This window comes from Rhipicephalus microplus, chromosome 3 (genome assembly GCF_043290135.1).
Source record: "Rhipicephalus microplus isolate Deutch F79 chromosome 3, USDA_Rmic, whole genome shotgun sequence".
In the NCBI taxonomy this organism is placed as follows: domain Eukaryota; kingdom Metazoa; phylum Arthropoda; class Arachnida; order Ixodida; family Ixodidae; genus Rhipicephalus; species Rhipicephalus microplus.
In genome coordinates this window covers 49,841,480-49,866,413 of record NC_134702.1, presented here as the reverse complement: position 1 = coordinate 49,866,413, position 24,934 = coordinate 49,841,480, and the positions used below count along the sequence as shown (strand labels likewise).

General features: G+C 43.3%; 4 protein-coding genes across 8 annotated transcripts in view; 2 read left to right on the top strand and 2 right to left on the bottom strand.

Moving 5' to 3' along the window:
- LOC119175042 (dehydrogenase/reductase SDR family member 7) overlaps positions 1-3,331 on the top strand; it is a 29,856-nt gene extending 26,525 nt beyond the window's left edge. For both annotated transcript variants that reach the window (XR_012894247.1, XM_075889471.1), the window contains one exon: positions 3,044-3,331. Coding sequence is in view for 1 of the 2 variants with exons in the window: in XM_075889471.1 (XP_075745586.1) it covers positions 3,044-3,101 (58 nt within the window). In the remaining variant the exon portion in view is untranslated. The remainder of the gene's footprint in view (positions 1-3,043) is intronic.
- The window catches only part of LOC119175033 (GPN-loop GTPase 1), a 76,727-nt gene extending 68,009 nt beyond the window's left edge, over positions 1-8,718 (bottom strand). Inside the window, exons 1-2 of the mRNA XM_075889470.1 lie at positions 8,594-8,718; positions 5,494-5,656 (exon numbers count right to left, since the gene is read on the bottom strand). The gene's annotated coding sequence lies outside the window, so the exon portion shown is untranslated. The remainder of the gene's footprint in view (positions 1-5,493; positions 5,657-8,593) is intronic.
- Positions 8,719-9,032: 314 nt separating this feature from the next.
- Positions 9,033-13,160, top strand: LOC119175051 (uncharacterized). The gene is made up of 3 exons (XM_037426231.2): positions 9,033-9,286; positions 9,425-9,661; positions 12,649-13,160. Exons 1-3 carry the CDS (start codon positions 9,213-9,215, stop codon positions 12,899-12,901), a joined length of 564 nt encoding a protein of 187 aa, XP_037282128.2. The 5' UTR covers positions 9,033-9,212; the 3' UTR covers positions 12,902-13,160.
- Positions 13,161-16,901: 3,741 nt separating this feature from the next.
- The window catches only part of Iml1 (GATOR complex protein Iml1), a 57,021-nt gene continuing 48,988 nt past the window's right edge, over positions 16,902-24,934 (bottom strand). For all 4 annotated transcript variants that reach the window (XM_075889465.1, XM_075889467.1, XM_075889466.1 and 1 more), the window contains 5 exons: positions 22,882-23,042; positions 20,021-20,189; positions 19,557-19,750; positions 18,208-18,285; positions 16,902-17,254 (listed from right to left, as the gene is read on the bottom strand). In XM_075889465.1, coding sequence (XP_075745580.1) covers positions 17,030-17,254; positions 18,208-18,285; positions 19,557-19,750; positions 20,021-20,189; positions 22,882-23,042 — 827 coding nt within the window. In that variant the 3' untranslated portion in view covers positions 16,902-17,029. The remainder of the gene's footprint in view (positions 17,255-18,207; positions 18,286-19,556; positions 19,751-20,020; positions 20,190-22,881; positions 23,043-24,934) is intronic.

Below are 24,934 nucleotides of genomic sequence, written 5' to 3'. Positions count from 1 at the left end.
ACAAAATACGAGCTCTACAAGAAAACAGTCGTACAGCGTGCACAAAAAATAATCGGCAAGAACAAAAGATCGTTCTGTTCAAGTACACAAGCGTGCGAGCAATCAAGGGCTGCATGACACATGATACTGTCACTTCATCAATATGATCTGTTCCTTGTGGTGTGCTTTATTTATTTGTTTTATTTATTTATTTACAATACCTCAAAGGCCCCAATGAAGGGATTTTACATGTAGGCTATGGAAACGTACCAACAAGTTACACTTTTTGCTCTACCACACTCCATACGATGGTTGGAATATTGAGAGCCAGCCATCCAGCATAAAGGCGTATGGACAAAAAGGCGTATGGACATGTTAAGTAAATGAGTGACCTTATTGAGTTCAACACTGAGGTGAGAAGATGTTAACCATGCTGCATAAGTATGTCAATGTTCCCATGTACAGTGGACTCTCAGTAAAAGGAAATCTGTTAAATGGAACTACTGTTTAAATAGAACAACTGCCTCTGAGTTTCGTCCCTGCACACTGCACCCTGGTTCACCTCTCACTAAATGGAACTTTTTTTAAATGGAACAAATTTTCCCGGTCTCTTCAGGTTTCATTTATTGAGAGTCCACTGTATTTGCCATAGTTAATGCTGTGGCTATAACAGTCTACTCACTTTCCAGTTGTGGCAGTTGAATTTCAATGTTTAAAGGTGTCCTGTTTGTGTTATTTACTGCTTTATTGTGCTTTGAAATGAGTGTTGTCAACAATATGCTTGTGTATATATTAAGGAAATCGCATATGTGATAACCAAAACACAAGAGCTTTTTTGGAGTGGCTGGCAGCCTCAACTTCTGTTTCAGCACAGGTAGTATTTTAATTGACGGTGCATGTAAATGTTGCTAGAAAAAGGCTGGCCAAATGGGAAAGATGCAAATACATCTTTGTCATGTGTTTCCATTTTGTTGTGACCATGGTATTCTTAGCAACCTAACATGAACCTCGTGCAGATATATTGACCTCACATGATTGACATGCAATGTACAACTTCACAGTAATCCCAGCAAAGGTACTACAGATATAGAAAAGATTCAGCCCAATATTTGTTCAATAATAACCTACAAGTTGTCAATTTGGTCCACTGTCTATGCTTAGCTTGCTCGTTGCTAGTAAGTGGTGCAATATGGCACAAATTGATGTAACCTTAAGCATTATCCAGTCTTCTGTGAGTCTCGGCACTTTACATTCCCTGAGACGGTTCAGTTACGTAATGTCTCGTAAGGTGTAGTGTGTCTAGTGCTGGCTTTGCTCTGTGCCAGTTATCTAATGTTAAACACAATGTACTGAAATTACATAAGGTGAAAGCCGATCGAATATACAGTGTTTGTCTGTCCATGTTTTTTCATGCCGCTTCTTACTTCTTCCAAGTAATAACTTTTCCCCCAAAACAACTTTTGAATGGAATCGTCTGCCTGCTGACACGGTCAGCATACTGGATAATGAAGCTTTCGTGGCCGCTCTTTGACATCTTGTTCTATCTTCGGCTACATTTGAATTTTATGCAATGTTTAGTTCTTATCACATAGTGTTTGTATGTTTATACAGTAAAGTTTTGTTTCTTTTCTCTCTTTGTCAACGTTAGTTGATCTTTTCGTCGCTGATGTACATTGACAATATATTGATACAGGGCTTTCATTGAAGTGGGGTAGAAAAAAAAGAAGTGACTGTGTTCTGTGCCAGGCCTGCCTTCTGCAACCATCCATCATCCCACCTGTACAATAAACATTTCTCACCGTAATATAATTGGTGGAGGTGCTGGGTAACACCTTGGAGCACTGGACAAGTACAGTGGAGGACACATCCCTGGAGCTTCGCCAGAGCTCCAGACTTGCAGTACTTCTGCCGCTACCAGTCATCATGAACCCTGACAGCGAAATCCAACTAGCTACGTCTAACACCTATGGACACCATTACAGGGAACCACGCCTGTTCTCTGGGAAACCTGGAGAGGACGTCAACGAATGGCTCAAGCGCTATCAGCGGGTGAGTCTGTATAACCACTGGGACACTACCGGCAAGCGCAATTACGTACCACTTTTTCTTGAGGAAACCACGTTGATGTGGTACGAGAACCATGAGGAGAATTCGAACATGGGCGAACTTCAAGGACGAAATCAAAAAAGTGTTTTGGAGATCTGACCACGATAAAGAAGTGGGTTGAGCAGGCCTTGAGCCAACGTGCTCAAGTCCCTGGGAAGACATGTACAATGTATATTGAAGAAGTTCTCAAGCTTTGCTAGAGTGTGGATCCACTAATGACTGACGAGGATAAGGTCGAGCATCTCCTTAAGGGCATTGCGGAGGATTTATATCACTACCTTATAGGACAGGATGACTTGCAGTCGGCCAATGACATCATCCGGCTTTGCCGAACAATTGAGGCCCTTAAGCTCGGTGCATTTTGGCAAAGTTTGGTAGACTCCCCGACGTCACAACGGTCGGAAGCATCTACGTGGTCCCTCCACCCAGTGATCTGGCGTCAACAATATGACTAATAGTGCGCGGAGAACTTGATCGGTGGGGCGCTGCTGCGCCGTCGATAGCACATGGCCACGGATATTATACGCCATGCAGCCCCCCCCCCCCCCCCACCTGCGTCTGTCAACGCTGTGGGCTTCGTAAACTCAAGGACAGCGGTACAGTAGCATCATCATGCCTATATATCTGGTCCGCCTATATGTCTGTACAATAAACATCTCTCACCGTAACAATATGCTATTTATCCTTAGTAATAATGGTTGTACTTTTGTTTTTTTGTTTTCGTTCTCTTCTTGAAATATATGGTGCATAAATTCTCTGTGTACCTTCCCCCCACTATAATGCCTGAACGGCACTGTAAGTATGAGAGTAGATTAATCTAAGGTCGTACGCATTTGCTACCACGAAGGCAAATTCACACTGTATTGGTGAAAATATGCTGCTATACTGCCAAAATTTATGCATGTCTGTGCATATGAATTTCAACCACCAGTAACAACGCATTCCTCTCGTTTTGCAGATGCATTGTTTCACGGCTACCTTGGAACAAGGTTGGTGTTCACAAGAAAGAAAAGTAAACAGCGTTGTTAATGTTTAATGGATCTCAATGCTTTGCTTGGTACAGCATCTCTCATTGTCCAAGCTAATTAAAGAAGCTGTCTCCCAGGAACAAGTATTGGCCACACTCTTTGATGTTTGTCGATGACCTATGTACTACTGCTATTAAAGGGGCTCTGCAGCAATGGTTTTACAAGGACATTAGACTGTCGGTACATTGAAATATGTGAATATATGAAATTTGTTATGATTGGTTTCGTACTTGCATTCTGCGCCCCCGTCCATCTTTTCATAAGTGGAACTCTTGTTATATTGGAACACATATTCCTGGTCTTCTGAAGTTCTACTTGAACAAGTCTACTGTAATCATCAGATGACATCGCTATTCGAGTTCAATGCCTCTCAAGTCGATTTATCCAAAACAAGTACAAAGCCGTCAAGTGCAAGCATAGTGGCACAGATTTCTTGTGCACTTTAAGCAATTTTTTCCTTCTTTAGTTATGACGAGCACACTCAAACCTACACATGGTCAGATAAAAAAGTGGTGACAAGCTATGTTGGATCACGTGGTGACTTTGACCACTTATTTTTTTCTTTGAACACATTGGTGCGGTCACAAGTACACTAGCATAACTACTGTAGCAGTGATGGAAGCGACTCTTTACTTTTTAGAGCATACTTTGGAGCAGCCATTCGAGTTTTCGGAGCAGAAAAAAATGCAAGTTTACAGCAGCTACCAGTGAGCAGATATTAAATTTGCTGTGCATTAATTGAAGTTCAGAGCATTGTCGAAGCATCTCGTAAATATTTTTATTATGAAATGTATTTACCAGACAACAATCAAAGTAAATTCATGATGCAAACAAGGGAAGGTTGTCAAAAATGTGCTGTGAAATGAGCTACAATTTGAAATATTAGTATTTGGGGCAGAACCCTGATTAAACTGGAAAAGCAAAGTGCCACATTTTAGAAGTAACCACAGCCCCATATAAATGTTGCCAAATGAGCAGTAGATAATAGGTATGAGATAAAAGCAATCCAGCATTTCACCACACTAGCCTGCATGTTCAGCTGAGAAAAAAAAAAAGAAAAAGCAGCCATATGGCCTATATGGTCAATATGACAGTTCTGTCGCACAAACGGGATCAGAGCTAATAATCTTGCACACTAGTAGCGCAATTAAAGAGTAAAAGTTCGTCACTCTCATTCTCTCAGTGTCATTTTGGAGCAGCTTTGGAGCAATTACTAAGAAAAATTGCTGTTTGAAGCAGCATGGATCAACATTTCTCTTTTGGAACAGTTTGGAGCAATTGGAGCAGCACTTCCATCACTGCTGAAGGCACACTGCAATAATCCGCACTAGTCGTGTTAACTATGCAAAACGCTCAATTGAGCCCATGGCCATCCTTTACTCCGAAGAGCGAACAAGTTCTGGCTGTTCCTGAAACATAATTGTAAGTTCTTTGCCGTGTGCCATTGTATGATATTTGGCTCGGATGTTTCCAGGAGCCTTGACCATTTTCATAACCATTTTATAACCATTTTCAAGTGCTGCACGGCTTTTTTAAGACCAAGCGTGTACGGTGACAACATGAGCCTCTTTACACGCTGTAAATCAGTTTCAACGCTCTGCTTTAATCTCAATGCCAACTGAAACAATACCTGCGGTATTCCATGCCAAACGAAATTCAATAGGCGTTCTCCATCAACTGACGCTCGTATATACGATTACATTATACGGGACTTTCGATTAAGCACGGTTTCTCAGTATCATCTTAGATCAGGGGTCTCAAATGTGCCTAAGCCAGATGGTCAGTCGCGAAATATAGTCACCTAAGGTCAAAAACAGAGAAGACCGTTAAAGCAGAGTTGGAAGGTGGGTGGTTGAGCATATTTTCAATAAATTTGCCATTTCAAAGAATGCCTTTTCTATATATTGTATATGAGCCATTTATGAAGACTTCACGTTACCTCCCAAGCAATTAGCATATCAATAATGATCTCCACAACTACGAAAATTAAATGCCCATTCTGAAGTGTAGAGCTTTCTTGAATTTTCATCTCATATCGACTGCATAGGGTGCCTCACTAAAAGAAAAAAAAAAGAAACTCTTGACTAGTCCTGTCTCTGTAGCTTACCCAAACAAAGCATTATTAATCGCAATTTATGTTGAGAAAAATAACAGTATTATTTAGCAAAGCCACAAAACTTAATTCCGTGTGAAGCTGTAGACTACTAGTTAAAGGTATGTGCTTCCTATGTTCGAGACTCCCGTCTTTGAAACATCATTATTGAAACATCAAAGTAAATAGGTGGTAACATGGAACGTTAAATATGCATCAGGCAATAAGGTGCGCAAAAACGAACTAGGAAAGCACACATATTTGCTACTAGTAATAAATTTTTATCACCTTCGTCGATCAGGGATCTTGCTTCCGCTGCAACGATGGGAACAGCCATCCACAAGAGCCGGTTTTGGCAGGGTTTGTGAAGGCATTTTCGGCAAAGTGGTCTGTGTAGAGGCGGTAGATGTATCTTTGCTCCTGTGAAAGTCCCTCGAGGTCTGCCCTTTTGCTGTATTTCCGCTGTAAATCACACGTAGAAAATGAAATAAATAACAGTATGGATAAACAACATGTAAAAGTGATACGAGTATAGAGAGTGTTAAAAAGGGCGAAAACAATGTTTGACAGGTTCAAAAGCGAAGCGCAGCTCGACCTTAGCTCAGGTAACTAACTTCTCGTAACACTGAACGCAAGCAGTCACTGCTACATAAATAAATTTGTGGGTTCTGCCTTCAACAGTGAAATGTGGCTATGTCACTACAGCCAATTGGTCATTGGAATGCTCTAAAACCGACCAGTTCACCGAAGAAGCATATTCGGCAAACATGCTTGCAAGATTTCATCTTGAAAAAAATATAATATTACGAGCTACCGCTAACAAAACCGATAATAAAGCGAAATTTTTGTCTGCCTGTCAGCTGGCATCAATCGGCTCACGAGAAACTGTCCACAAGTACCTTTACATGCCTAAAACATTACTTACAACTGCGCAGCCCCCCCCCCCCCCCCTCCTCCTCCAAGGAAGGAGGTTCACCGTAAAGCAATGACAGAAGAGAAAGAGATAGAGAAAGGCTTTGTGATGGGCAGGGAGGTTAACCAGAAAATAATTTCTGGTTAGTTACCCTGCATTGGGGAAGTGGATAGAATGATAGGGAGAGAAAAAGAAAAGACAAATGGTAAAAGAAAAAAATCGTACACACATTCAAGCCAATCCATTATGGTGGGTATGCGCCACGGTCACAATGTAAAAATAAATTAGGTGATGACACTGCACCCGGCGGCACGTACAGACTGTGTTTGCGGCCTGGACTGTTTTGGTTTTATGAGACAGATGGTGCTCGTGGAGGGTGGGTCAAGGTGTCCACTGGGGAGCAACTCGATCCGCGTGTAGAAGGTTACTGCTGCGGAGCTTGCAGGTTTATAACGCTCAATATAAACCAGTGCGACTGCTTTTATTGAGCGAGGCTGCTTATCAACATCCATTGACATGGATGTCAATAAATTAATACACTGCGACTCTGCTTTAACAAAATTGATTTCCTCATTTTATATGCAGCTTATTTGCTAACGGTGTTCTTTTATATTAATTCACCAACAGCAGCAAACGTTGGCTTGCGGAGAGCAGTTGCATTTCAACGCGACAGCACTAAAGAGCTTGTTTCATTGAAATTGTGGTGTCGGCGTCCTTGGTTTAGAACAAAAAGGCAGCGTCGTGCGTGAAAGAAAATTTGAGGTGTTTGCAATAAGGATAGCAGCCTCAAGGCAAAGGCGTGCTAGCTATTAGGAAGGTGATAGTCTGTGTGCGTGTGTGTGTGTACTGTGTACGTACGTATATCACTGTCCTGATCTGGTTGCTCAGCAAAATGAACGAATAACTTCACCAGAAAACTTTCAACTAATGTATCACAAAACTTGCACGCATTCTATTAAGAGCTTAAATTCACACGCTGCCCTTGGCAGTCTTGCTGTTAGCGTCATGCAGATTCTGGCCTCTGGCAGTGTAAGCAGCATTGTATAAGTGGGAAAACTTGATTGGGTCTCAAAAGTGGACCCTGGGTTAACCCGTACTGCACCCATGTGGAGACTGTCAGGCCAGTGCCATCAGTCATATTTTGCGCTATTTTATTAGGCCGCACGTACTTCAACTTGACAAAGTGCTTGTGAGACAGTGAGAGCGAGCGCACTACCTAAAGCAGTTTATTTTATGCAGCTCGATCCTCAAGCCACCGACGCGGGACGCCGACAATCATATTTAGCGTTTGCTGAGACATCTAAGCTAGGATATCTAAGGTTTTTGCCTCAATAATTAAACCGTGTTGAGTCGTAAGTACTGTAGTCGGATGTCCGCCTGCAATGTTGCACGATGCTGACAATAAAGTGCTATAGACATAAAAAAAGGAAAAATCTGGCTTGATGACATTAAACATTGCAAACTATAATCGCGATGGCTTCATAAAAGATATAGTATGTACAGTGATTTCAGTTCACTGGTCTACAACATAGTTTTTTTCTTGGTCCAAAATAGATGAGGCAGCTGAAAAATGCGGCATGTGAATGTAATAAAACAAGAAATTACTTTTCTGGCGCGATGAAGAACTGAGTCGGTAACGCATAGGCCCACACTATAGTGTCGTGTTGAGAAGCATCCTCGTCATTACGTGGAGGAGGCCCGTCTCTGTTGAAATCAAAGTGCTACCATTTGCATGCGTGCCTGCTGATTGATCATCACCATGCTGTGGAAAAACTGTCTCTACACGCAATAAATTTTGCGTTCTTTCAGCGGTCATGTCAGGCACTTCAGAGGTCGCTGAATCTCGTGGTCCCCGTCGCTTCCAGATGTTGGCAGTAGAGCCAGCCGTTCTTGTTGAGCGTTACTGTTCTTCTTCTTCTTTTTTTTTTTTTTTGCTGTACGGTCAGGTATTTTGGACAACCCCGGTAAAATGGCAGGCTCAGCATCCAAAGTGAGCGTAGGTTTCTTTAGTGCGTGCAACAGGTCGTTTCCCTTGTATTCAGCATTAGATGTGCCAGAGATCGCTTGTCCAGGAAATGCCTCGCGCACAAATAGTCTGTAGGTTGCAAGGCCTCATCAGCTTTCGGAATTGCACATATTCGCAAGCACTCGGTTTCACGCGGAGCCTTGAAAAGCGACACACGCTCCGAACAAATCCGATACCCCGACTTCCGATTTGGGACAAAACACTAATTGCCCATTTCGAGGCGCATTGAGCGACAAGGCCCCTTTAGCCGCGCGAATCCCTGTAACTGTTACTCTATGGCGCCCCATACAGTAGCGCAAAAGTCATCGGCGAACACAATAGGACAATAGTTACTCAACGCGCCACAGACCACCCGGGCCCTCTCCTTGCGCGGAGCACCTAACTTATTCTTAAACCGCCGCCACAGTTAAAAGGTGAATAAGAACACTCAAGCACCGGAGTATGCTTACCTGTCGACGTCCCGTGAGAAGCGGAAAAATCTCGCTGCGCTGCTTCTTCCCGTGTTGTTGCACCACAAAGCATCGCAGCTCGCCTTATGTTTTTTTCCTACCACCATTCTGAGAGCGTTCGAACTCGCAAAAACCTAAAATTTTACCTTGAAGGCATTTTCGAAAATTTCACACGTCTTTAAACTTTTTAAAAACTTGCGCAGAAACACAATGATGGCGATGACGATAAACAAAAAAACGGCAACAAAGTCAGAGGCAAGAGAACGACTAAAAACCATTCTGACATTAATAATGACTATAGTCGCTTTAGTTAAACCAGTTTATTTTTCCAGTAACTGTGCGTCAAGAGATTACCGGAAACCACCACTTCCTTCATGACGGAAACATTGCGTAAAACTTTCCCCAACTCATTCCCTACATATTTATTAGCCAGACCATAGAGTTCTCTATGGCCAGACTAACTAGGGATCGAGAACCGCAGCAGGCCGAGGAAGTGGCCTGTGATCTCTGGCGAATGTGTTCCAAGTTTGGCTAAGGAATCTACGCGGTCCACTTTGCTCGTTCGATGCGCTGAAAAGATAAACAGGGAGTTCGACCTGCGGCGTCCGATACCCTAGCGATGATGTCTTCACTCGTGGCCGACTACGGTTCTTCGGCCTCCGAGTCTGAAGAAAATGCTGAAAGTAGCGAAAGGTATCGTGCTCAGCGCTGACCTCTGGGTTCTTTGCCGTTGTACAATGGTGCTGTTTTGTGCCTTGCGAAGAGCTCGTACAGCCTCAGTGTATGTACGTACAGTTCAGCGTTTCGCGTTCTTTGGGCCGCTTTTTACAGTTCTGACGAGAATGGTGATGCGAACCAGGTTAAGAAGCAGCCCGACAAGAACGACCGGCCGAAGCTACCAGGGCCGTCCTTCCAGTCCACCAATCTGGGTTCATCATCGGTCTTCAGTAATCCTTTCCGGGAAGAGGAGGACGCGCAGTCGTCGATCCTGGAAAGGCACGTCAAAATGACGACACCTGTGAGCCAGCAGACTACTGTCAATGGAAAGCAGATTTGCTGGAACTACAGGTTTGTTGGTTATGTGGTGCACTCTTTCGGACTCGAGGACAGTAGTTGAGCTGTGGACATCATAAACTACTTTTTCAGCGCCTTAATGATGTCGCCCAAAAGCTGAATGGCTTTAGATGATAATGTGCTTCTATTCAAGTACAGTAGAAAATTTGAACAGTTTAATTTGCTTAAGATGACCAAGAGGTCTGTTTTATAATTTTTGTATAACAATATTGACCGATAGTGATAGATATATATTTTGTGGTTGACAATTTACCCGGAGCTTTTTTTTTTAAGATGTGAGTGTGCAGGCTTTGAACTAAAATTTGTAGCTGTTCGTAAATACTAAATATAAAAAGTATTAATCCATGAAACAAAAAAAGTGGGAAACTGGTATTAATGTTGTCTTAGAAGTTTTCACTCCAGTTTGCTTGCTGCGATGCTTGATTATTAAGTGTACTCAGTGGATTTGAATATCTGATCAGGTTTGATTATTTATTAAGAAAGTCAGTTACTGAGGGCACGTCGTGATAACCTTTAAAATTGTTTAGAACAACTTTGCCAGAACACAATATGAAATCAACGAGGCCATGTCGATGTACCATCACGTAACCGTTGTTATGGTGCAGAATTAAAGAACGAAAATTTTTGCCTTTGTTTTTACTGCTAGTAACACTCTTTGTTTTCTGTCAATTGGTAAGATCAACTTTGAAAGAAAATAGATGTCTCCTGTACGTATTGGTTACAGTTCTCAAGCAGTAAGGAAGGATGGACGGAATCACACCTGTCTACTATGGCGGGGCGTGTGGCTGTGGACGCTGTTGTTGTCTGCAGCTGCTACCTCATGTTAGCTGCAAGCTTTAATTATAGACACCTAACTGGAGTTTTGCCGACAGGCAGCGCCACCTGTCGACGCAGTTTTGAGTAGTGCAAAGCCCGAGTACATTGTACAGTTTGCAGCGCAACCAGGTGCAACTACAACGTAAAAAAGAGCGATTGTGGTAAATATTAGGTGTATTTGAGCATTGAACTTTTCGAAAAAAAGCTACAAGCTTTTATCCACTAGTCAGGCGCGTCACCAAACCGCCGTGAAGGGCTTGCTGGTTCACTCGCCAGAAAGACGGCGAAAACAGCAGCAGACGCAACAGCTCTGTGCTCTACGAAAAAAGAGCCTAGCCGACGCTACAGTTGTGTTGTGAATTGCTACGGACGTTAAGGACTTTATTTTACTGTTTTCCGCAGCATACGCGAAGCAGAACGGCGAGAGCACTAGACATGGGCGGTTGTGTTGGGTAAGCAAACACTCGCGCTGTCTACAGTCGTTCGCGTGAGAAAGTGTGATAATGTAGGTCTCCTGTTATTGTTTTGAGTAGCTTTGATATCAAGGGGAACCGTAGTAACTTTGATTATGAAGCTTAACAGAGCTTCGGAGCACGCTGCGCACCATGCAGCAGTAGACAGGTGACGATAAACATCGCACACACTGTGACTGCCGGTAAACTGAAGCTCCACAGCATTACGGCTGAAGGTTTTCAAAGCTCTAAGTTCCGGCTTTAGCTATGAAATGGGAACAAGCACATCATACAGGTATAAATCGCAAAATGATCGGGACCACAATAGTTTAGTTTTTTTTTTTTTTTTTGCCGTTGGTTTTTGTGATTGTTGGAGCTATCTCGGAGGCCTCGGTTTTACATTTTGTTGTACACCGAGAAGGTGGACACGCATGCATCCCGTTTGCAGTACATACAAATGGATGACAGTTAGCCGTCAACAGAACATTCCAGCATGCGTGATAAAGCAGTTCAACGCACAGAAAGCGAGAGATCGAAGGAGAATGCAACTGCAACGACGAAAATTGCCAGGGCTATTTGTGCCGAATAAAGTGAACTTCATACCGCTGATCGCAAGATAGATTGCTCGTTTATGCACTTCATCGCTTTGGCATCATGTGTATGCCCAAGTTTAATGCATTTAAGCATTTCAGAACGAACGTCGAAGTGCTTGCCTGTAACTCGATGTCATGCGATGCTAGCTTGCTCTTATGTGCCGGTTGCAGTACGCCGAATTAACTGAAACATCTTTCACATCGTACCCACAGTTTGTTTTGATGAGCTTCCTACTTTTCTGAAGCGAGTTTGGATTGAAGTAAGAAGCTTGCCAGGTCCTTGATTTTCAGGAAACTGCGCCTCAAGGCGAATGCAAGAGAAGGGCCTACGCACGTTTACTTGCAGATGGCTCACTTTGTACTACCCATTTATAACTGGCGCGTCGATGGGGGCGGTGATGGTGGCGTTTTTCACAGCGTCACCTGTGCAGAGTCTGGCGTCTATACTACAAGGAACTAGCATGCGGTAGGACAGTGTTGGGTGACAACACGGTGGCAGTTTTTGCATATTTCTGCAGAAAGCAACAGCTGAAGCGGCCAGCTGGGTGCTCTAGACAAGTCTGATTCCGTCCATACCTGCCATCTTCAGTGGCATCATTACTTCTCCTGAAACGCCAGATTGACTTCTTGTATGCTGGATGTGGGCATGAGCTTCTGTTATTATTTTTGCAAAAATCAGTAACACTAGTCTACACTGTATGCCTGCTTTATTCAGTTTCCACGAGTTTAGGCCAATTTTGTAATGTATTAGTGCTGAAGTAATGATATCAAAGCTGATTGTTATATAAGCTTATGATTAGTCAGAACAGCACATGCATCTTACATTCAGCAGCATGTTGCCGCAAAGGTTTTTCTGTGTGCTTACAGATGGCACATAATCAACACAAGTTTGTGAGTCACCTGTCTTGTGTTACATCCAAAACACATCAATAGTAGAATTATTTGTTTGTCTCGGTAACAACAACATTGACTTTAGTAAGCCTTTCGTGATGCATTTACTCTCATAACAAACAAGCTCTCTCTACATTTTGTGCCGAGGTTGTCCTACATCTATGCTATCTGAAACTAGCTTCTTAGTATATTCTTGCTGCCGAATGTAATTAGTGATGTTTCATTCCAGAAAGGGGCGATGTCGCTTTGGCCACAACTGCAAGTACGTCCACGATAGCGATGTTGTGGGCCTATCGGGCTCCACGCAAGACCCCGAGCCGGCCGAGCCAGAAGTCGTGGCGACATCAGCCGCTGCACCCTGCCAGGTTGGAAGTGAAGCGACTTCTCAGAAGCACAAGAAAAAGAGACCGGGCTTGTCAGACAGTGTGACTCCTTCAAAAAAGGCCATGAAATTTTACCACAAAACTCAAGGCAAATCATAGTCAGCTGCACACGACCCCTTCTCAAAGAGCAAAGGGAAACCAAAAGATGTGTTTTAATCATGCAAAGTTAGCTTTCGCAAAACAGTTATGCAAGAGGCATATTTTTGTATATAATGCCATACACATGTGCATATTTGCTTGCAGAGCTGCAAGTGTACATTTTTTTCTACTGCCAGATAACTAGAGTGAGAATTTTAGCTTAGTGTTATTGTTTTTTGTGTTGCACATCCTGTAAAATAAAGATCATTTTGCCACACTAGTGATGAGGTGACTGAATTCATTGCATCAGGAATGTTGAAGGCACTTGTAACATGATTCTTTGGGTCAGGTGAAAATCGAGTTGCTTTCATCTTGTCAGCGTTGTGATAACACTTGTAACGTGTCCTGTACGGCAAGCTGCAATTGTAGAGAGCAGTGTGGCAGCTTGGGCTAGTTGGTATTTTAGACAATAGTTATAGCACATGAACAAAACGACGACAGAGACAAGAAAGACACGAGCGCTTTCGTGTCTTTCGTGTCCTTCTTGTCTCTGTGTCGTCGTTTTGTTCTTACGCTATAACTATCGTCATTGTAGAGAGCAGCTTGAAAGAGATACTAACTGAAGCAAGACTATTTTTGTGATGTAATAAAGATAGGTGCACTGAAAGAACAGTCTGAAAAAAAAAAAAAAAAAAACTTAATGCCAATCAGTGAGCCTTCATGTAGAACTGCGTCTGCAATATGTTCTGCTCTAATCTTGATGCCTTTTGGTTTTCAATGCCTGCATTATTGGAAACAGCCTTCAGCGCTGGTCTGTTCCTTTAAAGCAGTGTTGCAGCTAGCATATAAACTAAACATACATATCTGGTTGCTCAAACCACCGAGCCACATCTATGCGGATACCACTCCCATTGTTGTAGTGGCATTTTGCTGGCAGAGAAAGTTGTTAACTGCTATTTATAAGCAAAATTGGTACAAGATGCTGACGGGCTTGCTCACGCACCCAGTATATAATGTAAGCACAATCCTGTTGGCATTATAGTAATTACACTTGTAATACACCTCTGTTACAGCCGCATCATTCGTCAACCTTTCACTAACTTATATGCATAAAATATGTGCCCACCCTCTGTGTGATATCTACTTCATTTGTATCACTATAAAGTAATAAAATTCCCTAGAATTAACTTGGCAGCCAACAGCATGCACTGCAAGAGTTCTTATGCTTGATCTGTGTGCATCATCAGTCTTGACCAAGGATGTTTAAAAAAAATTCTCAAGTGGACGCATTCACTACGACTTGGCAGCAGATGTGAAGCCAGCATTTGCCTGGAGTCTACCTCAAAACATGGCTTTCTCGCTTGATACCGAATCCGAGATAAAGTGCTTTTGTTTAAATATTTAATGCTAGCCTAAATATAGGATAAGAGATAGCTGCTCCTGATAAAAGAGATAAATATAGATTAGCACAGGTAGCTTGCTCTCTACTAATATTTGCCAGGATTTCGATGCTTCTTAAGAAAACCAGTAACACTAAAACACATGTTGAGCAGTATCTATCCGAGGTAATGCAAGCTGGATGCTGTCATTTTGCTCTTTGCAAACGTCTTGGCGTGCCTGGAGTGAGATGGTGTTTGTCTGGCTTCACTTTCCAAACATAATTACCACTCCAGCAGTTTTAAATGCAAAGCATTTCTTAGCGAACTTTGGCGACTTTGAGCGTATCTATCTATCTAGCCGCCTACGACATTTAGCTCTCCTGGCCGTTCGTTTAGATAATGGCATCGATACCAAACTTCGTATGGCATTACATGACTGTATGAAGAACATTTTTGACTAGTCATAACATGAAAATCATGACATGTCATGAATGTCATGATTAACATTTTACGGTCCTGCAGCTCTTGCGGTGGTTTCGTTCACATGGCATGTTGCAAAACTGGTATGGTATGGCATGATTGCATGGCAAACACAAGCGACAGACCCTAACATGAAAATCATGACATGCATGTCATGTAACAACATGACAACATGCCACACTCATGATGCGCTCCTGGCGGTTTCGCTAGCTTCACTTATACTAAATTTGGTATTACGGGACGTGAATGGATGACGAAGGTATGATACTGGTGCAAACAAGATAATCATGAGATGCATGTCGTATGAGAACATGACTACATGCCACAGTCAAGGCGCCAATACATTTCGACGTGACACGGTGCGCGTGCTCGCCGGCGTTCATTTCGTTGCATCACGCCGGCATTGCCACACCAGGCGCCGGTGCTGGTATACACTTGCAGGCGCGCGCCGCACTGTGTTGCTTTGATGCATGTGCGTTTCAGCGCGTCCGGCGTCCTTTCGTCACGAAAAGAGGGAGACGCAGTGTTGTCTGGGTAACGCATCGGCACGAAATGCACCCTGTCGCATTTCGCGCCGGTTGCCGTCGGGCTGCGCCGATGGACGCCGGTCGCGCCTGTCGTCATGCTCGCATTTTGATAACGTAGCGTCGCTGTGCCCAGCGTGCGCGCGCGTCATCACTACATTGGAGTATATTGCACCCTTCATGATGCGCTCATGGCCATTTTGCTAGGTCCACATATACCTAATTTGGTGTTACGTGATGTGGTTGGATGACGATATTTATGACTGGTGCAAACATGATAATCGGTACACGCGTGTCATGTAAGAATATGACGACATACAATGCTCATAGCCTGCTCACGGGTGTTTCGCTAGCTCCACATATACTAAACTTGGTATCACGTGACGTGAATAGAGAAGGTAAACGACACATCCAAACATGATAATCATGACACGGAAGTCATGTTAGGCGTCATTTACCTTTACTTCGCAACATTGTGCTGATTTTAAAGTGAAATATCAATATTTCTCATTCGTGCTTCGGATATCATCGATTACCACGTGGGATCTGCCAATTTTTATTTAAACCCCCTTGATTCTGACACTAATGTTCCAAGCAGGCCAAATTCATAGAAGGGTGCAGAAGAATCCGCTGTGGAGAATATGCTAGGTCTACAGAGCTTCAGAACTTGCCAGCTTAAGCCAAAAATTGGTTGCATTGACTGTGCTAAAGATGCAGATGTTTGCCCATACTTGCATGGAAGTGACAGCTATGATGGCAGCAATGATATTGCTTGTGTGTTTTAATGAGTGGAGGGCAAGGTTAGTGGGATTCCACGTAACTCACTTGGTGGCAGTGCATGGTAGTGCATCCTCGGGTGCTTGCCTCCTACCGGAAACCCAGTATGTTACTCTGAACGCTTTGTCACTGTACGCTCACAATTGTGTACACCATTTATTTTGAATATTTGTATCAACTACAGGCAAAGAAAAAGCAAGATATATTGAACTCTGAATGAATCAAACCTCCTGCATAATAAATTTGTCTTCAATTTGCAACAGTACATGTGTTGTGTACTGTTGCATGTGATCGCTTTGCTGAAGGTACGCCATGCTCGACGTTCCGCTTCCTGTGAGCAGTGTAACAGGTATCTTTTTCTTTGCTCAAAATGGACATTACCAAAAATGAACTTGCGCTATGTTTTCAGCCCGAGATTTCATTGTATTTATGCCAGACAGGTATTTCATTCAGATATTTCATAGATGTCAGGATAGATAGATATTGATTTACAATTTAATTAAAATTAGTTACAACATAAATTAAAATACTATAGCACTATTTTAGAGAGTGTCTCGCAGCACCTCGATTGGTTCTAGACAGTTATTTGTGGCGTCTGAAGTCAGTATATGACATCATCATGATGTTGTAGAACGCCAAATTTGTGAAGTAGCATGACATCATCACATGACGTCGTTGCTTACTCAAAGAGGGGGCCGGTCACAGCGATTACCTAGCCTTCGTGCTACGTGCCCCGCCCATACACATTATTCTTGATTCTTGACGTTGTGCTCTCTTGCCCCTCAAAGTTAAACCTACAGGGCAGAAACATGGAGGCTTAAAAAGTGTTAAACAGTTAAATTGAGGATGACTCAACGAGCCTGCATTTCACATCTTTATTACAAACTTAATAAGTCAAGTTGCAAACACTAGTTTATCTGTACACTGTATACATTAGCTATGTACACGAGGCAGCAAGTCGAGCATGACTTGGCGTGCAGCCTCTTTCTTCATTGTTCGATCTGTGGGAAAAGCTCTGCTGCCTGGTTTCCCTGCATGGTGCCGGCGCACCACGTGCACAGCCACGCTTCGAAGGCTTCGACAAGCCGACCCTCCTGGTTGCTGCAGAGGGCACGGAAGTCCTGCATCACGCCTCGCATGAACTGCTCGTCAATGGTGGCGGTGTTCTTCCAACGCTTGGTGATCATGTAGTTGTAGGACCAGAGGAAGCCCACCTGAGTCGGTAAATGACATTTAATGCATTTTCAATTACTATAATAGTGCCTCATCGTGCTAAATACAGAAAATAGTAGGACGACGACAGTCTATGCGAGGCAAATGATCTTTGACTTGATTAGGTGAGGTGCGATGGTCTGCTACAGTACAAATTTCGGAGAGCTATTACGATTTGACAGTTTGCAAGTGGCACAGTTTTCCTATACAGTACTTCCAGCTAAAATATACACAGTCAAGTCATGTGTCTCACTTCACCTCTATTGTCCTCATTACTCTATATCAAATTAAAGAAACATTTATGTTCAATATGATATTATAAATCTATAAGAGCCTAGGTTGCCTCATCCAATGCGAAAATTGACCACCGATGTCCTATGGTGTCAACATGACTGAAGCGAAAATCACATGTGATGAAATCACCATATGATATCATGATGTCATAGCCAAATTTGTGAATTAACGTGGTGACATCATCACATGACATTGTCGCTTAGTCAAAGGCAGGCTAATCACAGAAGATACGTCTCATAAATATTCTTTGTGGATACCTTTTATAATTATTATTACCCAAGATTGTAAGTGAAACGTTTTCAAGCAAGCACTGCTCTGACCTTTGCAGTCAGTGCATTTTTATATGAAAGTGATATCCTTGCGGTTTCATGTGGCCCGTGTTTGCAGCAATATGCAGCAAGCATGTTGAAAATAATCTTGCAACGAACGAATTGATTGGTGCCCCCTACCCCAAATATTTGCTTACTGCTCTTTTGCATGAGCTGTTTGCCATGCATTCCAGAGACATGATACCGCTTTGTGGTACCAGCTTACCTGCATGGTAAATCTATATCGGATCATTAACGTTCTTTCTTATAGATGTTTGTGTCCATACACACTCACACGATTTTGAGTTCTACCATTTTGAAACAGTCTCACTTTGAAACAATCTGTGACTCACTTTTCTATTTGTATAAGGTGCGGGCGGTTCTTCACAGTGTTTTAAACAGTGCTCCATCACATCAGCTTCACAGCAGATCTGAAAAAAAAAATCACGTGCTTTTATAAGAGCAATCTAACAAATGAAGCAACAGTGCAACAGCCGTAAGAAGCCAACACTTATTATTATTCTTGCAGTTTGGTTACATTAGCAGCGAATACTAGTCATTTGCGCCATTCATGTCATTCTGTTAACTGAATCATTCAATAAATGCTCAGTAAGTTGCAATACAGTGTCCACATGCTAAGCCATTTCAACTGTAATACACCCTACAGTGCTCACTGATGCAACTCTCTGACATGGCTAAGTTGAGGGAGCGTGATGCCCTCTGTGTGCAGTTGGTTTGTTACAGATGGCACTATCAAACAGAGAGAGGCAAAGCCTTATTGCAATTTTATGAGACTGCCATGCACGGTTAGTCCAGGGCACCATTTTATAAAGTTTGCTAACCAGTTCTAATTTAATGGCTACAACAAAAAACCACTAAACTTGTGTCTGATGCTTGAATCAGCAACTTGACACTGGGTGGCCGGAAAATCTCGGTTTCTGAACAGAAGCAGTGGTCGGGTGATGTAGCAGTGCCAGAGAATTTGTCCTAAGTAATAGGATTAACTGCCGAGCCACACATTTGGTAGGACCTAGCAGGCGTGAGATAGTGTTGATTTGTGCTATAAAGGTGCGTTTTTAGCAGTGCAGAAAGAAGGTGATAAAGGCACCAGCAAACAAAGCAGACAGGTAACAAGGTTATTAATTTGAAGTGCTCAGTAGTTTTGGCTCAGTGTAGTAAGTGCACTACGTCACAAACATAAAAGCTGCCAAGAATGAAAAACGATTCTACCTGCTGGTTACATTGCAGTGGACTAAAGACCTATTGCAGACCAGCTTTCTAAAAAACACGATTGTGGTGGTGGTAAGATTGCAGGTAAACAGCATCACTTGATTCAACACGTGGGTTTTGGGCTGCACTAGCACTGTTAAGGAAGTTGTGAAATGACAAGTGCAGCTCGCACACTGCTTTTATGTGAAATAAAAAACAAGATTCATGATTGATCTAGTAGTAAAAATTGACTCATTGTTTTCTTGACACCCTCAATAATTCAACATACATTTAATTCAGACACATTTTTCCAGTCCTACGAGTTTTGAATAAAAGAGATTTCGCTGTACATGCGTAAGCCGTAAGAAGCTTCTCGTTTTATGAAAGGGGTTGGGCCTATTTTGCTTGTAAGGAAAATCAGGCTCAAAAGTACCATAAGAATGTTTACTGTATCCAAGTGTGAAACTCCGACAAGTAAGCAGCTATGACTCACATAGCCCAGCGTTTTGTCAGCTTCCTCTGGTGGACTAGGTTCGCGGCTGTGGCTGCTCGTCCGAGGTATCATAAGGAACATGCCACCCGTTGTGTGCACGTAAGTGCGGTGCTCTACAGTGGACTGCAAGTCCCTCAACGTGATGAAGCCAAACCGATGCGCCACATATTCTTGAAACTGCTCCAGGCCCCCACCTGTGAAGGTTGTGCACCACATTCAGACGATTAGTAGAGAATGGTACAACAGCAACACTCGTAGTGGTCAAGCAGCTCACAATTGAACATTTTGTGCTCTGTACAGAAGTGATGACTTTTGTGGATTCCTCAGTGTCATTTGATCCTACCCCAATTTGATTAACATGCTCCTATTTCACCAGTCTGGCAGACAGCATCCGCTTGACCTACTGAATTTGGGTGGTCCCGAAATATGGGGCACACTCAGTGACTGCTTTGTCAGATGCTCACCTCGTAGCAGCTGAGACGCGGGGTTGTCAAGTACGCCAATCTGTAGGGGAACAAAGATGGCACCTCGCAAGGGATCCGACTTGGGCGATTCCGGCAATACGAATGGGTCGCTTGGAATGGGCACCAACTGCAGACCCTGGCTGTTGGCCTTGCGTGCCCAACCCAGCACCTGGACATGTGAAAACCAAATTGCGAAAATCACTGAATGTGCCACAGAAAGTGGGAACCAGGACATTAGCATGAGAGATCTAGTATGAATGAAAATCTGTTCATGTTGCCTATGTCATGACCAGGATGGACCCAATGATAGAGAGGGCTGGTGATTACTAGCGCATGGTAAAGGTAATGAGGATTACAGGTATAAGTAGATATACCAGAATGGCATTGTTTGATTACATCATCAAATAGTATGAGACTCCTGGGAATTAACCACAGTTACTAAAGATATATAAGGGTGACGGGCATAGGGTTGTGACCAGGTGACATTGGCAACTCTTAAGACAGGACGCCAAAAGTTCTGCAGGCGAATTCCAGCATGCTGCAATGCACCCAAGCATGTGAGGATAGCCAGCTGTAGCGTAAATTTTTGCGCACTACAATGGAAGAGAATTGAAGAAAGAAAGAAATGGGACAACACAAGTGCACTTCTGCTGTCCCATTTGTTTTTTATTTTCTTTCACTGTAGCACACAAAAGTTTACACTATGTACAACCAATGTCTCCTAGACTAGACGCCTGCCGCATGAGAAAGAAACGAGCTGCCACACACTTTCCCTCCTTCTTTTCTGATTCGTGTTAAGGTCCCTATATGAAACAAGTTTCCAAGGTAGCGTCACTCATTGTTCTCGAGCCATCCTCCTCACTCTCTCACTTACCCCTCCTTTTCTCTGCCATCCGCGTCTGTAATTGGTGCAATCTTTGCACGTGATCTTGCAAATGGCTGGTGGTGTTATTTATTATTAAGCAATAGGTTCCAAACGAGTATGTACGCATGTGCATATGGCTCCAGCCGGATTCTGGCCGCGACAAAAGACGAAATCGTAGTCAGGAAATTAACTGAAGAGGAGGAGCATTTCAGGTGGCGCCCAGTTGGCAAAGCTTGTTTCGCAGTGCTTGTTCAATGCAATATCCGAGTTTTTCAAAAATGTTGGGTTGCCGTAAAACAACAAAAAATGGTTTCGCTCTCTTCAACTTACCTTGCGCTACCCGAAATGAAGCACGCTATGAAACATTTCACGTGAACGTTTTCGTGCAACTCCGTCAATGTACGTCAACGCAGTTCTGCGAAACGAGTTTATTTGTCGGTTTTTATTGAAACGTTAGGAGAGCGTCTAATGCGTGTCTAGCGAATGCCAGTCATTACAAATACTTGTGCATATGCACGTATACAGAGCAGCTGGAGCGGGTAATCAACGCACCTTCAGAAACATTTCACGCTTGACCAGTTGACCAGAACACGGCATAAAGGGGCCTAAACGTGCTCCGGGACACCTCACCGTTAGAACTCTCACTTTTCAGCAAGATCCGCGCGCCGCACCAGAATCCACTGGCATCACGATTGTCAAAATTGGCTTATTAAAAAAAAAAACGCCATCGCAGTGCTGCTAGTCTAGTGATCGTACCAGTCTGGCCGTGGTTTTTCCTTGCGTGTGCACAAGCCGGCTGTAATCACTCGTCACAACGTCATGCGTTGTGGTCACTGACAGGATCCAGAAAGAAGTGCGTTCGCTGTGTCACAGCACGAATAAAACGCATTCGAAGAACTCGACTAGTTATAACTGGACGAACTACGATGTACGAGTCTAACGCGAGACGCCATGGCTAGTGGTGTAGAATATAGAACTGCACATTGTTGCCAGTCAAGTAACGCTAATCCCGCTTGCTTTTGTGTTGTACAGTTTACGTTCATAAAGGTAACCGCTTATTCTACGACTCATTTCGTTCCATTTTGTTTCATTTACATCTATTCACCGCAGCAACTCAACCCAAACACTCGCTTTTTGACAAAAATCTTGAACTTTCTAGGGCCGCTTCAGGAACATAGGCGAGGAGAAAAGGGAAAGGTGTCACTACCTTGGAAACTTGTTTCATTTAAGGAGCTTAATCAGTGTCAGTCGCTAGCGCCACTTGTGGCGGACGGTGCCACAACTCCACATTTTGCATAACCTCCGAAATGGTTGTGTATAGTTGCAGATCTTGAATAACTCTCAATTCACGCGCCCCTATGGGACACAAGTAAAAAAAACTATGATAGTGTTGGTTGCAAGCGCCACCGCGCGGTGCTTGCTGAAAACTGAAGGCAGGTTGACTCTGCTGGAAGCACGGGCCATTTGTCAGGCATCTTAATAAAGGAGACAATGGTACAACCAACTGGTTTCTACCCTGGCTCTTCTAGCATTGCCCTTGGGGCTGGGGTAACAGGTGGCGCCCACTTCTTGCACTAAACGTAGTCACTTTCTTGCGTAGCAGCTATGCAGTGATCTCACTTGCAAGTCATAAATCAAATGTTTTGTGGCAAGTCAGTGGATCACTAGTAAAAAAAATCACGCTATATTCCATTCATAATTGCCCTGTAGACATCACAAACAGAAGCACCCTGCGATAGCAGATAGTTCAAATTAGAGGTAAAGAGAGAACTCTTCAATTAAATTCAGAGCTAAAATTGGATCAATAGAGTCCCTGTTGATATAACAAACATTTGTTATAAAGGTATGTGCCTAGCACTGTACCTTTATACTATTTCTACTATTGCAAGACTATTTCATCATGTCCTTCGTTCTAACCAGTATTTCTTTATATCCAGGTTTATTGTATCGAGCTTTGAGTGTAATAACAGGAGAGAAAAGAAGAGTTTTAACTCACCAGATCAGCAATTATGTAACCAGTTGCAACCATCCACTCAACAATGATCTCAAATGCTTCTCCTGGCTGGAATATGGTGTGGTACTGCGCCTGACCCCATTCGGGACGGTCGCTGCGACCGCCAACATCGATGTCAACATTGACGTTCCGAAACTGAAGTCCTGCATTGAACAGGCAAATAGCAGGTAAGATAATGGGAAATTAAGCAAAAGCCGAAAAGTTAAGCAGGCTCCTTCATGGCAGCTTTTAGCATACACCACAGCTTTCAAGTCATCAAGCTAAGGTTCCCGCTCAAAAATACACACGCCGTTTGAACAGCTAATCGTGCGTGCCCAGATGGCACTGCCTCAGAAGAGCAATTTCAGAATTGTGCAGCTAACTAGCAATAAATTTCACAGTTTCAACAAACTGATGACATAGTGACTAACATGGAACAGGACTTGCAATATCGATAGCATGACCTGGTTTATAGCAAAATGTCAAACATAAAAGCTTGTCTTGAGTTGTATGTCACTGGTTTCACATATAAGCGATATAGATTTCGAGAAATAGAAGCAAGGCACTTACACCAGCTCACATTAGACATAAAGAAAGGGAGCTGAATGAAAATGAGCACCCCTTTGCATCATCATCACCAGTGCGACTATGCATCCACGACAGGGAAAAGGCCTCTACCATGTGTCGGGCCGATGGGCCCTTATCTGTAGCATGCACAGTGGAAGCAGGGCGAGAGCACAGGCGCATTGCACATGCGGGGGTTGAGCGTCAGCATTGGAAAAGCCACAGGGGGCGGAAAGGCGAGGGAGATAAAAACGGGTGCGAGACAAGCCCAGTGGTTTTTCGGTGGCAGGCGAGCGATGGGATGCGGCGTCGGTCGCGCTAGGCGAGACAGGTTTTCTCCATGCATGCTGCAACGGTAAAGCCTTGCCCGTTTTGGGGGCGTATAGTCAATGGCCCGTATTCTACGGTGAGTTGGGTGTGAGTTTTATTTCTTGCTGTTAGGTTTTGTGCTGGCTTTCCTGCCGTTCTTTCGTTGTGTACGTTCGATTCACTGCCAGTGTGCAGCGATTGTTCCCTTCGGGTTTTTCGTCCTCTTGTGTGCGACAGTGCCGTGTTGAACCGGTGAGAAAGGCTGTTCGTGATTATTTTGAGTCACGCATTAAAGGGAGTTCTTGTTCTCAGCGTTGCTGGCTCGACACTGTGAACTTTGGCTCACTGACCCCCCTGAGCCTTCGAAGGCGGGGCCTTCACATGTTTCGCTAATCCACCTGGTCCTGTGGTTGCTCTGACCATGTTATCCTTGCAAACACCTTAATCTCATCTGTCTAACTCCTTTCTGTCTCTCCCACGCAGTTGTCATCTCTTGGAATACAGTCTGTTACACTCTTAATGACCAGCAGTTATCTTGCTCTGCCCATGCTCGTTTGTTTTTGCTGATTTCGACTAAGACGTCACTAACAACTCTTCATTCCCTGACCCACTCTGCTCTCTGCTTGTCTCTTTTACGCCTATAATTTTCCTTCCCAACGCTCACTGTCCTTCATGCATACATATGTTATACACTGAAATACATACATGCAACACCAAATGAAAGTTTTCTGGCATCAATAAAGTTGCCTTGCGCAGACGCTAACAAACTATACAATATGTCATGTTCCTATTTGACATTTCTTTTCGACCATACCCAGATGCACCGATCTGTAATATTTCAAGAGAGAAAGATACCAGTTCCTGCAATGCTGTTATATACTTGAAAATTTCACAGTGCGAAAGAGCATTTGTTTTATGTGACAGCTGTATACACCAAATTTGTGAAAAATAGCAGCATTTAAGCGACAATCACTGCTGACTGAACTTCTAACATAAAAAAACCAGAAACATTTATGACAGCAGTGGGGTGATGTGCATGCGATTTGTTTTAGAAAATTATAATAGCATGCATGCATTCCAGTGCAAAAAAAAATTAAGGATAAAATTCCTAGAATGCATAAATGTTTCAAGCACCATCAAGTCATCTCATCGCAGCTAGCCCACACTTTATAGAGAGAGCAAA

Coding starts and splice junctions, on each gene's coding strand:
- LOC119175051 (XM_037426231.2), top strand. CDS start 9,213: ATGATGTCTTCACTCGTGGCCGACTACGGTTCTTCGGCCTCCGAGTCT. Junction 9,287..9,424: donor AATGCTGAAAGTAGCGAAAG/GTATCGTGCTCA, acceptor CGCTTTTTACAG/TTCTGACGAGAATGGTGATG. Junction 9,662..12,648: donor CAGATTTGCTGGAACTACAG/GTTTGTTGGTTA, acceptor GTTTCATTCCAG/AAAGGGGCGATGTCGCTTTG.